This window comes from Anolis carolinensis, unplaced genomic scaffold (assembly GCF_035594765.1).
Source record: "Anolis carolinensis isolate JA03-04 unplaced genomic scaffold, rAnoCar3.1.pri scaffold_11, whole genome shotgun sequence".
NCBI classification, from domain to species: Eukaryota; Metazoa; Chordata; class Lepidosauria; order Squamata; family Dactyloidae; genus Anolis; species Anolis carolinensis.
The window spans coordinates 761584-775338 of NW_026943822.1; the positions used below are offsets into that span (position 1 = coordinate 761584).

The following is a 13755-nucleotide window of genomic DNA, read 5'->3' on the forward strand; positions in this document are numbered from 1 at the left end:
CCCCATATTCATCTGTTCCATCCCTATTCGGCCATCCATCCATCCGGCTTGTAGTGGAGATCATTGTTTGTCTGTCTAGCCGTCAATCAATCAATTTACTCGTCTGTTCGTCCAGCCATCCATCCTTCCATTCAACCAATGTGGCTTATAATGGAGATTCCTGTCGGTCAATCTGTCCATCCGTCTGTCCATCCATAGGTCTTGTAATGCAGATCCCTGCCTGTCTGTCCATCCATCCATCCATCCATCTGGCTTGTAGTGGAGATCATTGTATGTCTGTCTAGCCGTCAATCAATCAATTTACTCGTCTGTTCGTCCAGCCATCCATCCTTCCATTCAACCAATGTGGCTTATAATGGAGATTCCTGTCGGTCAATCTGTCCATCTGTCTGTCCATCCAACTATCCATCCATCCATCCATCCATAGGTCTTGTAATGCAGATCCCTGTCTGTCTGTCCATCCATCCATCCATCTATTTATCTGGCTTGTAATGGAGATCGTTGTCTGTCTGTCTATCCACCCACCTACCCACCCACCTATGTGGCTTGTAATGGAGATTCCCTGTCAGTTTGTCCATTCATCAATCCATCCATCCATCTATCTGGCTCATAATGGAGATCATTGTCTGTCCATCTATCAATCAATCCACCCAACTATTTGTCCATCCATCCATCCATCCATCCATCCATCCATCCATCCATCCATCCATTCATCTATGTGGCTTGTAATGCAGATCCCTGTCTGTCTCTCTGTCTGTCTGTCCGTCCGTCCGTCCAACCGCTCACCTGTTCATCCATTCATCTATTCATTCATGCATCAAGCAATCTATCTATCTGGCTTGTAATAGAGATCATTGTCTGTCTGTCCATCCATCAATCCGCCCACCTATTTGTCCATCTGTCTGTCCATCCATCCATCCATTTAACCATGGAGATCCCTCTCAGTCTGTCCATCCGTCCATCCATCCCTGTCTGTCTGTCCATCCATCTGCCTATTCCTAATGGAGAGCTCTGTCTGTCTGTCTGTCCACATGGCCACCCATCCATGTATCCTTTCTCACATCTTTCTCACATGAGCGAAAATGCCAAATCCAGACAAGAGTGCGGCTGCCCCGCTCACCTCATTGACGATATAGTCTAGGAGTTCAAAGATGGCCATCGGAGGCCGGCTGTCCGAGCTGTAAGCTGGAAGAAAACCAAGACGAGAGTAGAAGTGAACAATCGTATAGATTTCCCATGAAACGTTTATGGCCGTTAAGCGCTCCACATTGGACCCGAAATGGGCCGGATTGGGATTATATTTCCAATTTCCCTACATAGTTGAAATGTCTCGGAGATGAGACCCAAGTTGTCCCAAGCAACCTCCAAAGCCTTTCGCTGTTTATTTGTTAATGTAAACATCTGATAACCTGTATTCTATGTGTATGCTGATTTGCCAGTTTGACTGAACCTCTTTGGTGTGGGAAGGGCTATAGACGTGATTGTACTGAGCATGTTCAGGCTCAGGACTCCATTTTGTATTCAGTCTGCTTAACAACTCGTTGGACTGACAAGTTATGTCAATATTTTATTTATTTATTAGCGACATTTATACCCCGCCCTTCTCACCCCGAAGGGGACTCAGGGCGGTTTACAAGTATATATACATACAGTATATTGTATTATACGATTATATTGCAATATTATTAGTAACTAGCTGTGCCCGGCCACGTGTTGCTGTGGCTTTTTTTAGGTGGTTCTGTGTCTTGGGGGGGGATCCTTTGTTGGGAGGTGTTAGGTGGGCCTGATTGTTTCCTGGATGGAATTCCTTTGTTTTCAGAGTGTTACTCTTTATTTTGTGTTTTGAGATGAAAGAGTGATGAATACCGAATGGGTTTGGACCTTCAAAGAGTGGGTGTTTCCCTGTTTGGGGGGGGGGTCCTTTGTTGAGCGTAAGAACGTAGAGACGTGGCTGAGGGGTTGTGTTGTCAATTTTCTAGGTTGGGGGGCCTTTAGTTTTGTTGTTTTGCCCGGTGGCGAAACACCATTATCCTTTTATATATATATAGCTGTGCCCGGCCACGCGTTGCTGTGGCAAAGTGGTGGTGGTATTGATTAAAAATTGTTGTGTAATTTTTAATTGACGTTATTTGCAATTTTTTATTAATTTTATTGTAAGTTATATTTTTATTTATTATATTTTATTATTTTCTTGTATTATTTTTAGTTATTTTCTGTTATTATAGTATTTTATTGTATTAATTTTTAGTGTTTTTTATTATTTTTTATTGGGTTGCTAGGAGACCAAGTTGGAGGAGCTTAGCCTTCTAACTGGCAGCAATTGGATAAAAGCAATTATTCCTCTCTCTCTAATTAGGACTTTATTTTTCTTTTCTTTTTGTTGTATCAACCTAGAGCCGTGGATGATGGGTTGTGTTGTCAAATTTCGAGGTTGGAGGCCCTGTAGTTTTGTTGTTTTGTGGGTCGCCGTGATGCCATCACTCTTTTATATATATAGATTATTATACATTATTATATCGTTAAATTGATACAGGAGACATGGTGGAAAGATATAAAATATGCTAAATACACGAAGGCTGTGAGTAAACCAGATAGGTTGCTTTTAACGAAGTCTACTTTATTTTCATCTCTTGAGAGCATGATATAGAAACAAGACATTTTTGTGGGAGAGTAGATGTTTTGGGGCGCTGAAGAAAACACTTCTGAAACTCTGTTGTTATTGCGCATTGGCATAATCTTTGTTCCTAACAGATCAGAGACAACTAGGTTATCAGTCTAACAACTGTAAGACAAATTGCCTTGCATAAATACGTGTAGTTATGCACCACTGAAGAGAAGATTTTACTCAAAATGAGTTTTTTGGCAGTTCTCTGTCGGGTGTTTGTAACTCGGGTTGGCCTGCACACCTGGGGCGCTGTAAAGCCCCCCCAGCCCGGTGTCGGTCCCCCCCCCCGGATGCCCTTTCCTCCCCCCCCCCCCCCCGCAGAGGAGGCTCCTTACCGCTGGGGGGCCGCCCGGGGGTCCGTTGCCGTAGCGAGGTCTCGCAGGGGGGGCCACCATCCGCCACGGGCCCCCCAAACATGAGCTGCAGCTCCTTGGCGTCCGGCGGCGGGATGGGGTACCGGCCGATGGCCATTTCCACCAGGGAGAGGCCCATGCTCCAGATGTCCGACTGCACCGAGTAGTGCGTCCCTTGGAGACGCTCCGGCTGTGGGGGGACGGGGGGGGGGGGACGGGGCGGGGGGGGGAGAACCGTCAGGGGCACTTAGACAACTCCATGGATACCTCTGCAATCATTCTTTTATATTTTAATTATATTAGTATTGCATTATATTATAATCATTTTGGTCTAAAACCCATTGGAAATACCGTATTTCTTCGATCCTTAGACACCCCCAATAGTAACGAGGATGCTGATGATCACGATCATATTTAATTATATACAGGCAGTTCCCAAATTAAGAACCAGAGAGCTTCTGGAGGTTTCCTCTTAAGTTGAATCTGTTCTTAAGCTGGAACAGGGACATTTTTATATATACAGTAGAGTCTCACTTATCCAACACTCGCTTATCCAACGTTCTGGATTATCAAACGCATTTTTTTAGTCAATGTTTTCAATACATCGTGATATTTTGGTGCTAAATTTGTAAATAGTCATTACTACATAGCATTATCATGTATTGAACTACTTTTTCTGTCAAATTTGTTGTCTAACATGATGTTTTGGTGCTTCATTTGTAAAATCATAACCTAATTTGATCTTTAATAGGCTTTTCCTTAATCCCTCCTTATTATCCAACATATTCGCTTATCCAACATTCTGCCGGCCCGTTTACCTTGGATAAGTGAGACTCTACTGTATATATATTTCGTGTCAGGAGCAACTTGAGAAACTAAGTTGCTTCTGGTGTGATAGAATTGGCCATCTGCAAGGACGTTGCCCAGGGGATGCTGCCCGGATGTTGGATGTTTTACCATCCCTGTGGGAGGCTTCTCTCATGTCCCCACACGGGGAGCTAGAGCTGACAGAGGGAGCTCACTCACTGTCCCCGGATTCGAACTGCTGACCTATTGGTCAGCAGTCTTGCCAGCACAAAGGTTTAACCCATTGCGCCACTGGGTGCTCAATTTTTTAATATAACACCAGCTATATATATATACGGGGCTCCCCTAAACCAAGTGCTTGCTGGGAGGGATAATAGGGCCTCCTTATTATCCAACAGTTCCGGTTATCCAACATTCGGCCCGCCCGTTTATGTCGAGTAGTTGAAACTCTACTGTATATATATGTACGTACACACATACATATAGACATACATATACACATATACTTATTTTATTGTATGACACAGCAAACAAGATTAAAAAATAAAACAAGATAAACAAATAAAATTATTATTATAATTATAATTATTATTATTATTATTATTATTTGATCATGATAATATTTACTTATATACGAACAAGAAAGGTTCTGGAGGTTTGTTCTTAAGTTCAATCTGTAAGTCAGTACAGGGACATTTCTTAAGAGTAATTAATATAACACCAGCTATATATATATTTATATATACACACACACACTTATTGTTGTTGTTGTTGTTATTATTATTATTATTATTATTATTATTATTACTACAACAACAATATGTCTGAGTGAACCTGTCCCTGGAAGTAAATGAAACGCCTTACATCCCATGAGGAAACATCAATGCACCCCTTGTATTTAAACAAGTATACAAATAACAACAACAACAACAACAACAACACATTCCAGTGAACCTGTCTTTGGAATTAAATGAAACGCTTTACATTCAATAAGGAAACATCAATGCACCCCTTGTATCAAAAAAGGTATGCAAATAACAACAACAACAACAACAACAACAACATGTTCCAGTGAACCTGTTCTTGGAATTGAATGACAGGCTTTACATCCAATGAGGAAACATCAAAAAAGGTATACAAATAACAACAACAACAACAACAACACGTTCCAGTGAACCTGACCCTGGAAGTAAACTAAACACCTTACATCCAATGAGGAAACATCAATGCACCCCTTGTATCAATAAAGGTATACAAATAATAATAATAATAATAATAATAATAATAATAATAATAATAATTGATCTGGTTATGTAAGTGTGATTTATTGTTATAATTGTATTATTTTACTTTGTTTCATAATGTGTATTATGTTGTTATGTAATGTTTGTGTTTGCTTTTATGACTGTAAACCGCCCTGAGTCCCATCCGGGAGATAGGGCGGTATATAAATAAAGTTTTATTATTATTATTATTTATTAATAATAATAATTTAAAAAATCTGTTCCTGGTTTGAAAGTGTTATTTCCTGTCTAATTGTACAGCCCTGACTTTGAGCTTTAGAATCAAATTCTCCTAGAGTTGGGAGGCCATCCAGTCCAACCCCCTTCTGCCAAGCGGGGAAAGCACCATCAAAACCCTCCCGACAGATGGCCCGACAGATGGTACTTACGGACATGTAGGACCGCGTCCCCACGAAGGAGTTGGCCATGGAGTCGATCAGCTGCCCGCTGACCCCGAAGTCGCAAAGCTTGATCTCCCCTCGGGAGTTGACCAAAATGTTGGACGGCTTCACGTCTGGGAAGACAAAAGAAGGAAAACAAATCTTTTTTCCCCAAATCATGTATTAAACATTTAATAAGGGATGATAAGGGATTAGTGACTGGTTAGTTGCATCTCTACAAATGTTGTGTATGTCGCGAGGAGAAAGCCAAGAGGGCGAGGACTGTTGAGCTTGTTGAGGTTAAGAAAAATATATTATTTATTACATGTACATAACATTAGGTCCAAGTGCCTGGGGTTCGTCTCTTCCCAAGGGCATAGGATATAAGAGGTATATTATTATTATTATTATTATTATTATTATTATTATTGACACAACAACATAGCATGACACAGCGAACAAGATAGACATGCTGGATTTCGTGTCATAAAATTATTATTATTATTATTATATTATTATTATTATATTATTATTACATGTACATAACATTAGGTCCAAGCGTCTGGGGTTCGTCTCTGAATACCGGGCTCTTCCCAAGGGCCTAGGATATTAGAGGTATATTATATTATATTATTATTATTATTGACACAACAACATAGTATGACACAGCAAACAAGTTAGATATGCTGGATTTCGTGTCATAAAATTATTATTATTATATTATTATTATTATTATTATTATTATTATTATTATTATTATTATTATTATTATTATTACATGTACATAACATTAGGTCCAAGTGTCTGAGCTTCGTATCTGAATATCGGGCTCTTCCCAAGGGCCTAGGATATTAGAGGTATATTATTATTATTATTATTATTATTATTATTATTGACACAATGACATAGTATGACACAGTGAACAAGATAGATATGCTGGATTTTGTGTCATAAAATTATTATTATTATTATTATTATTATTATTATTATTATTATTACTATGATTAGATTGTATTTCATTATTTTGTATTTTATTATTATTATTAGATTATTATTATTATTACATGTACATAACATTAGGTCCAAGTGTCTGAGCTTCGTATCTGAATATCGGGCTCTTCCCAAGGGCCTAGGATATTAGAGGTATATTATTATTATTATTATTATTATTATTGACACAATGACATAGTATGACACAGCAAACAAGATAGATATGCTGGATTTTGTGTCATAAAATTATTATTATTACTATGATTAGATTGTATTTTATTATTTTGTATTTTATTATTATTTATTATTTATTTATTTATTTATTAATTATTATTATATTATTACATGAACGTAACATTAGGTCCAAGTGTCTGGGCTTCGTATCTGAATATTGGACTCTACCTAAGGGCCTAGGATATTAGAGGTATATTATTATATTATTATTATTATTTACATGTACATAACAACACAGCACACAGACACATGAGGTCCAAGTGTCTGGGATTCATCTCTGAATATTGGGCTCTAGGATATTAGAGGTATATTATTATTATTATTATTATTAATATGTTATTGTATGACACAGCAGACATGCTGGATTTCGTATCACAAAATCCCAAGTCGAACTCTTCCCAAGTGTCTAGGACTGTGTGATGTATTTTCGGATGATGCGCGCAGATCCCAGTCGGGTGGCCTTTTGCAGCTGGCAGATCGTGATTTTGTCAATGTCTATTGTTTCCAAATGCCGGCTGAGATCTTTTGGCACGGCACCCAGTGTGCCCATCACCACCGGGACCACCTGCACTGGTTTCTAGGATATTAGAGGTTTATTATTATTATTATTATGTTTATTTATATCCCACCTTTTTTCTCCACCAGGAGAACTCAAAGCAGCTACATTGAAAGCATTCCAATATAGAAATATACAAATATTAAAACAGGATTAAATATCATTAGTATTTTTTAAGAAACTATCCATAAATTCAAGGTCACCCAATGGCTAGGATCGGGAAACCCTGGTTTCCAGAGATGTAATTTAATCTCCAGGCAACGCGATGGTCTAATCCTCAAGCGGAGACACGTTTTGGACACTGTCTTGAAGATTGCAAAGAGTCAAAGGCTGGCTGTGGGCACATTTTTCAATGCCGGCACGGCTTTGTTTCCGGGTGGCATTCCTGGCATAGTTCCTGCCTGAATCATGCGCTGCTCCCAACAGCATCCCCCAAAGAGGCCCAACAGGTCCTCCAGGAGTTGGAAGAGACCCCAAAGGCCATCCAGTCCACCCCACCCAGCCTCATAGACACTGGCCACTTTGAGTCTCCTCGTGGAGAGAAAGACCGGGGTATACATAATAGTAATAAACATAATAATAATAATAATAAACAGAAGAAGAAGAAGAAGAAGAAGAAGAAGAAGAAGAAGAAGAAGAAGAAGAAGAAGAAGAAGAAGAAGAAGAAGAAGAAGAAGAACAAGCAGCTCATGGAGGAATAAGGTTATAGAATGAAAGAGACCCCAAAGGCCATCCAGTCCACCCCACCCAGCCTCATAGACACTGGCCACTTTGAGTCTCCTCGTGGAGAGAAAGACCGGGGTATACATAATAGTAATAAACATAATAATAATAATAAACATAAGAAGAAGAAGAAGAAGAAGAAGAAAAAGCAGCAGCAGCAGCTCATGGAGGAATAAGGTTATAGAATGAAAGAGACCCCAAAGGCCATCCAGTCCACCCCACCCAGCCTCATAGACACTGGCCACTTTGAGTCTCCTCGTGGAGAGAAAGACCGGGGTATACATAATAGTAATAAACATAATAATAATAATAATAATAATAATAATAATAATAATAATAATAATACGCAGCTCATGGAGGAATAAGGCTATAGAATGAAAGACTCCTAGATTTGGAAGAGACCCCGAAGGCCATCCAGTCCATCCCACCCAGCCTCATAGACATTGGCTGCTTTGAGTCTCCTTGTAGAGAGAAAGAATGGGGTATACATAAACATAATAATACACATAATAATAACATAATAATAATAATAATATAATAATAATAATAATAATAATACGCAGCTCATGGAGGAATAAGGCTATAGAATGAAAGACTCCTAGATTTGGAAGAGACCCTGAAGGCCATCTAGTCCACCCCATCCAGTCTCATTGACATCGGCCGCTTTGAGTCTCCTTGTGGAGAGAAAGACCAGGGTATACATAATAGTAATAAACATAATAATAATAAACATAATAATAATAATAATAATATGCTGGATTTCGTATCACAAAATCACAAGTTGAACATTTCCCAAGCGTTTAGCTTGTGATGTATTTTCGGATGATGCACACAGCATATCTATCTTGTTTGCTGTGTCATACTATGTCGTTGTGTCAATAATAATAATAATAATAATAATAATAATAATAATAATAATCAGCTCGTGGAGGAATAAGGCTATAGAATGAAAGATTCCTAGATTTGGAAGAGACCCCCAAAGGCCATCCAGTCCACCCCACCCAGCCTCATAGACAATGGCCGCTTTGAGTCTCCTTGTGGAGAGAAAAAAATGGGGTATAAATATTATTATATAAACATAATAATAATAACAAGCTCATAATAATAATAACAACAAGGAATAAGGCTATAGAATCAAAGACTCCTCCATTTGGAAGAGACCCCCAAAGACCATCCAGTCCAACCCCCTTCTGCCAAGCAGGAAAAGAACCATCAAAACCCTCCCGACAGATGGACATCCAGCTTCAGAGACATTTGCTGGTTTGAGTTTCCTTGTGGAGAGAAAAAATGATTAATCATAATCATCATCCGCACTGCAGAACTGCAGCAGTTTGACACCACTCGGTGAAAGTGTTTTTTCTGGCTCGCCGTGTTTTTATGGCTGCAGCAGGAACCGAATCCAAAGCGGCCCATTAGGCTAATGGAGGCCTCGCCTGGCAACGCTCTCCTGCGTTGCATCCAAAACGCAGTCCAGATTATTTATGGTTCTCGCCCAGAGACTGCCTTGTTTTTGGTCTTACAAATGTTCATTGCTGCCACGTTTTCAGAAGATGCCTCTCCAGCCAAATCTCCTTCTTTGGCTTTTCAACAGAGGTGGACGTCTGTCGGGAAGGCTTTGATTATGTTTTTCCTGCATGAAGGCAGAAGGGGGTTGGACTGGATGTCCTTTGGGGGTCCCTTCCAACCACAGGATTCAATTATTATTATTATCATTATTATTATTATTATTATTATTATTATTATTATGACACAGCAAACAAGATAGATATGCTGGATTTTGTATCACAAAATCAATAATAATAATAATAATAATAATTATTATTATTATTATTATTATTATTATTATTATTATTATTATTAAGCAGGGGCTGGATGGCCATCTGCCTGTGGTGCTTTGATTGTGCTTTTCCTGCCTGGAAGAAGGGGGTTGGATTGGATGTCCTTTGGAGATTACTCTAGGATATTATTATTATTATTATTATTATTATTATTATTATTAAGAAGCAGAGACTGGAGGACCATCTGCCTGGGGTGCTTTGATTGTGCTTTTCCTGCATGGAGGCAGAATAGGGTTGGACTGGATGTCCTTTGGAGATCCCTTCCAACTCTAGGATTCTATTATTATTCTTATTCTTCTTCTTATTATTATTATTATTATCATTACAGTATTATTCTTAAGCATGGGCTGGAGGGCCGTCTGTCTGGGGTGCTTTGATTGTGCTTTTCTTGCCTGGAAGAAGAGGATTGGACTAGATGTCCTTTGGGGATTCCTTCCAACTATGGTTCTATTATTATTATTATTATTATTATTATTATTATTATTAAGCATGGGCTGGAGGGCCATCTGCCTGGGGTGCTTTGATTGTGCTTTTCTGGAATGAAGGGGGTTGTATTGGATGTCCTCTGGGATCCCTTCCAACTTTAGTATTCTATTATCATCATCATCATCATTATTATTATTATTTGAAACACAACAAGATGAGTCCACAGCATCATCATCATCATCATCATCATCATCATCATCATCATTATTATTAAGCACTATTATTATTTTATTATTTGAAACACAAGATGAGTCCACAGCATTATTATTATTATTAAGCATCATCATTATTATTATTATTATTATTATTATTATTATTATTATTATTATTATCTGAAACACTACAAGATGAGTCCACAGCATTATTATTATTATTATTATTATTATTATTATTATTATTAAGCATTATTATTATTATTTGAAACACAACGAGTCCACAGCATCATCATCATTATTTATTATTATTATTATTATTATTATTATTATTATTATTATTATTATTATTATTATTAAGCAGGGGCTGGACGGTCATCTGCCTAGGATGCTTTGTGCTTTTCTGGGATGGAGGCAGAATAGGGTTGGACTGGATGTCCTTTGGAGATCCCATCTAACTCTAGGATTCTATGATCATCATCATCACCAAGCATGGGCTGGAGGGCCATCTGCCTGGGGTGCTCTGATTGTGCTTTTCCTGCGATATTGAATCCGGGAAGGGCCACGGCAGGGAAGGTGGCCGTTCAAGGTGGGAACGCGGCCTCCGGACCCCAACCGCTGACCTACTTTAAAACTCTCCTGAACACTTTTTGTGCCGCTCATTGGAATCAATAGATATTTCCTTTCCGGGGCCTTTTCGTCTCCCGTTCATTTGCACCCGATCGATTCCCGAGGCTCAAAGGCCCGGCAGCAGCTGACAAGGAATAATTGAGTTTTGGAAACAGGTGGAAATTGGCTTCGACGGGCATATTATCCAGAGAGGAAAACATCGACTCCTTGAAAATGTTTGCCAATTTAACAGATGGGGGAAAACTATTGTATTCATGAGACACAATGACTCAGTAGGAAAGGCAGCAAAGGTTCATGAAAAAGATGGAAGGAATAGGAAAAGAGATGTAGGGAGAAGCGGGTATATTATTATTATTATTATTATTATTATTAAGCTATTGAGCTCTCTCATTCACTTGCATGGCCAAAAGTCAATGCCAGCTTGAGATCAACAACAACAAGTACTATTTGGTTCCAAAGTGTCTATTATTATTATTATTATTATTATTATTATTATTATTATTATTATTAAGCTATTGAGCTCTCTCATTCACTTGCATGGCCAAAAGTCAATGCCAGCTTGAGATCAACAACAACAAGTACTATTTGGTTCCAAAGTGTCTATTATTATTATTATTATTATTATTATTATTAAGCTATTGAGCTCTCTCATTCACTTGCATGGCCAAAAGTCAATGCCAGCTTGAGATCAACAACAACAAGTACTATTTGGTTCCAAAGTGTCTATTATTATTATTATTATTATTATTATTATTATTATTATTATTATTATTATTATGCAATGGATGGATGGATTATGAAAAAGCTATTGAGCTCTCTCATTCACTTGCATGGCCAAAAGTCAATGTCAGCTTGACATCAGCAACAAAACGTACTATTTAGTTCCGAAGTGTCAATTATTATTATTATTATTATTATTATTATTATTATTATTATTATTATTATTATCATCATGCAATGGATGGATGGATGATGAACAAGCTATTGAGGACTCTCATTCACTTGCATGGCCAAAAGTCAATGCCAGCTTGACATCAACAACAACAGGTACTTTTTAGTTCAAAAGACTGAATTATTATTGTTGTTGTTGTTGTTGTTGTTGTTGTTATTATTGTCATCATCATGCAATGGATGGATGGATTCTGAACAAGCTATTGAGGTCTCTCATTCACTTGCATGGCCAAAGGTCAATGTCAGCTTGACATTAGCAACAAAACATACTATCTAGTTCAGAAGAGTCAATTATTATTATTATTATTATTATTATTATTATTATTATTATTATTATTATCATCATCATCATCATCATCATCATCATGCAATGGATGGATGGATTATGAAAAAGCTATTGAGGTCTCTCATTCACTTGCATGGCCAAAGGTCAATGTCAGCTTGACATCAGCAACAAAACGTACTATTTAGTTCAGAAGAGTTAATTATTGTTATTATTATTATTATTATTACCACTGATATTATATTTACTTATATCCTATTATACTACCATTATTATATTCACCTATACATATATTTCCTCGCTTGATTTGAGACCCAAAGCGACCCATGGCCTTACAAAACAATGCAATTTAAAAAAAATAGACATTTGAATTTAACATGCAATTATTAAAACAAGTCAGTTAAAAATCACATTGGACAAGCTAATTAAAACACCATACAATAACTAAATGCAGTAGCTAGACCCAAATAATACTAATAATAATAATTATTATTTTGTGATACGAAATCCAACATATCTATCTTGTTTGGTGTCAGACTATGTCATTGTATCAATAATAATAATAATAATAATAACAATAATAATAGAAAAAATTGGTTGCCAGGCTCAAGATTAGCTACCGAGATTAACAATATTTGAAGAGAAATGAATTTTTAAAAAAATTCAGTTTAAGACAATATCCTCTGGACCAGCATTTTGGTCAGAAAAAATATGAAATTGCAATTATTAGCATTTAAAATACACCCAAACATACAGAAGGAAGCCTTCTTACCTCGGTGCATTATTTTATGCTTCTCTCTCAGGTATGTCAGGCCTTTGATCACCTGCAATTGAAAACGTGACTGTGAATGACGGTCAGCAAGAAAGGCAAAGATACAGGCAAAGGTTGAATGAAAAGTAATGCCTCCACCTTCGTAACTCCTCAATAAATGGTAGTCTTGGTCTGCGGCAGGTCCTGGATTGTTCAGTAGACTCTCCTCTACAGTTAGTTCCATTTGGAGGGAAGCCTTAGCATTCAACGGTTGTGTTGTTAAAGTGCCAAGTATGGAACCCTGCCCAGATGGGGAAGCCTTAGCATCGAACAGTTGTGTTGTTAAAGTGCGAAGTATGGAACCCTGTGCAGACGGGGAAGCCTTAGCATTGGACGGTTGTGTTGTTAAAGTGCGAAGTATGGAACCCTGTGCAGACAGGGAAGCCTTAGCATTGAACGGTTGTGTTGTTAAAGTGCGAAGTATGGAACCCTGTACAGACGGGGAAGCCTTAGCATTGAACGGTTGTGTTGTTAAAGGGCGAAGTATGGAACCCTGCGCAGAGGGGAAGCCTTAGCATTGAACAGTTGTGTTGTTAAAGTGCGAAGTATGGAACCCTGCGCAGAGGGGAAGCCTTAGCATTGAACAGTTGTGTTGTTAAAGTGCCAAGTATGG

The 13755-nt window shown here is 38.1% G+C and overlaps 1 protein-coding gene across 1 annotated transcript in view; it reads right to left on the bottom strand.

Annotated features, from left to right (window-relative positions):
- map2k1 (mitogen-activated protein kinase kinase 1) overlaps positions 1–13755 on the bottom strand; it is a 29932-nt gene that overhangs the window by 4386 nt on the left and 11791 nt on the right. Inside the window, exons 5-8 of the mRNA XM_062963440.1 lie at positions 13104–13155; positions 5498–5622; positions 3001–3208; positions 1121–1185 (exon numbers count right to left, since the gene is read on the bottom strand). Coding sequence (XP_062819510.1) covers positions 1121–1185; positions 3001–3208; positions 5498–5622; positions 13104–13155 — 450 coding nt within the window. The remainder of the gene's footprint in view (positions 1–1120; positions 1186–3000; positions 3209–5497; positions 5623–13103; positions 13156–13755) is intronic.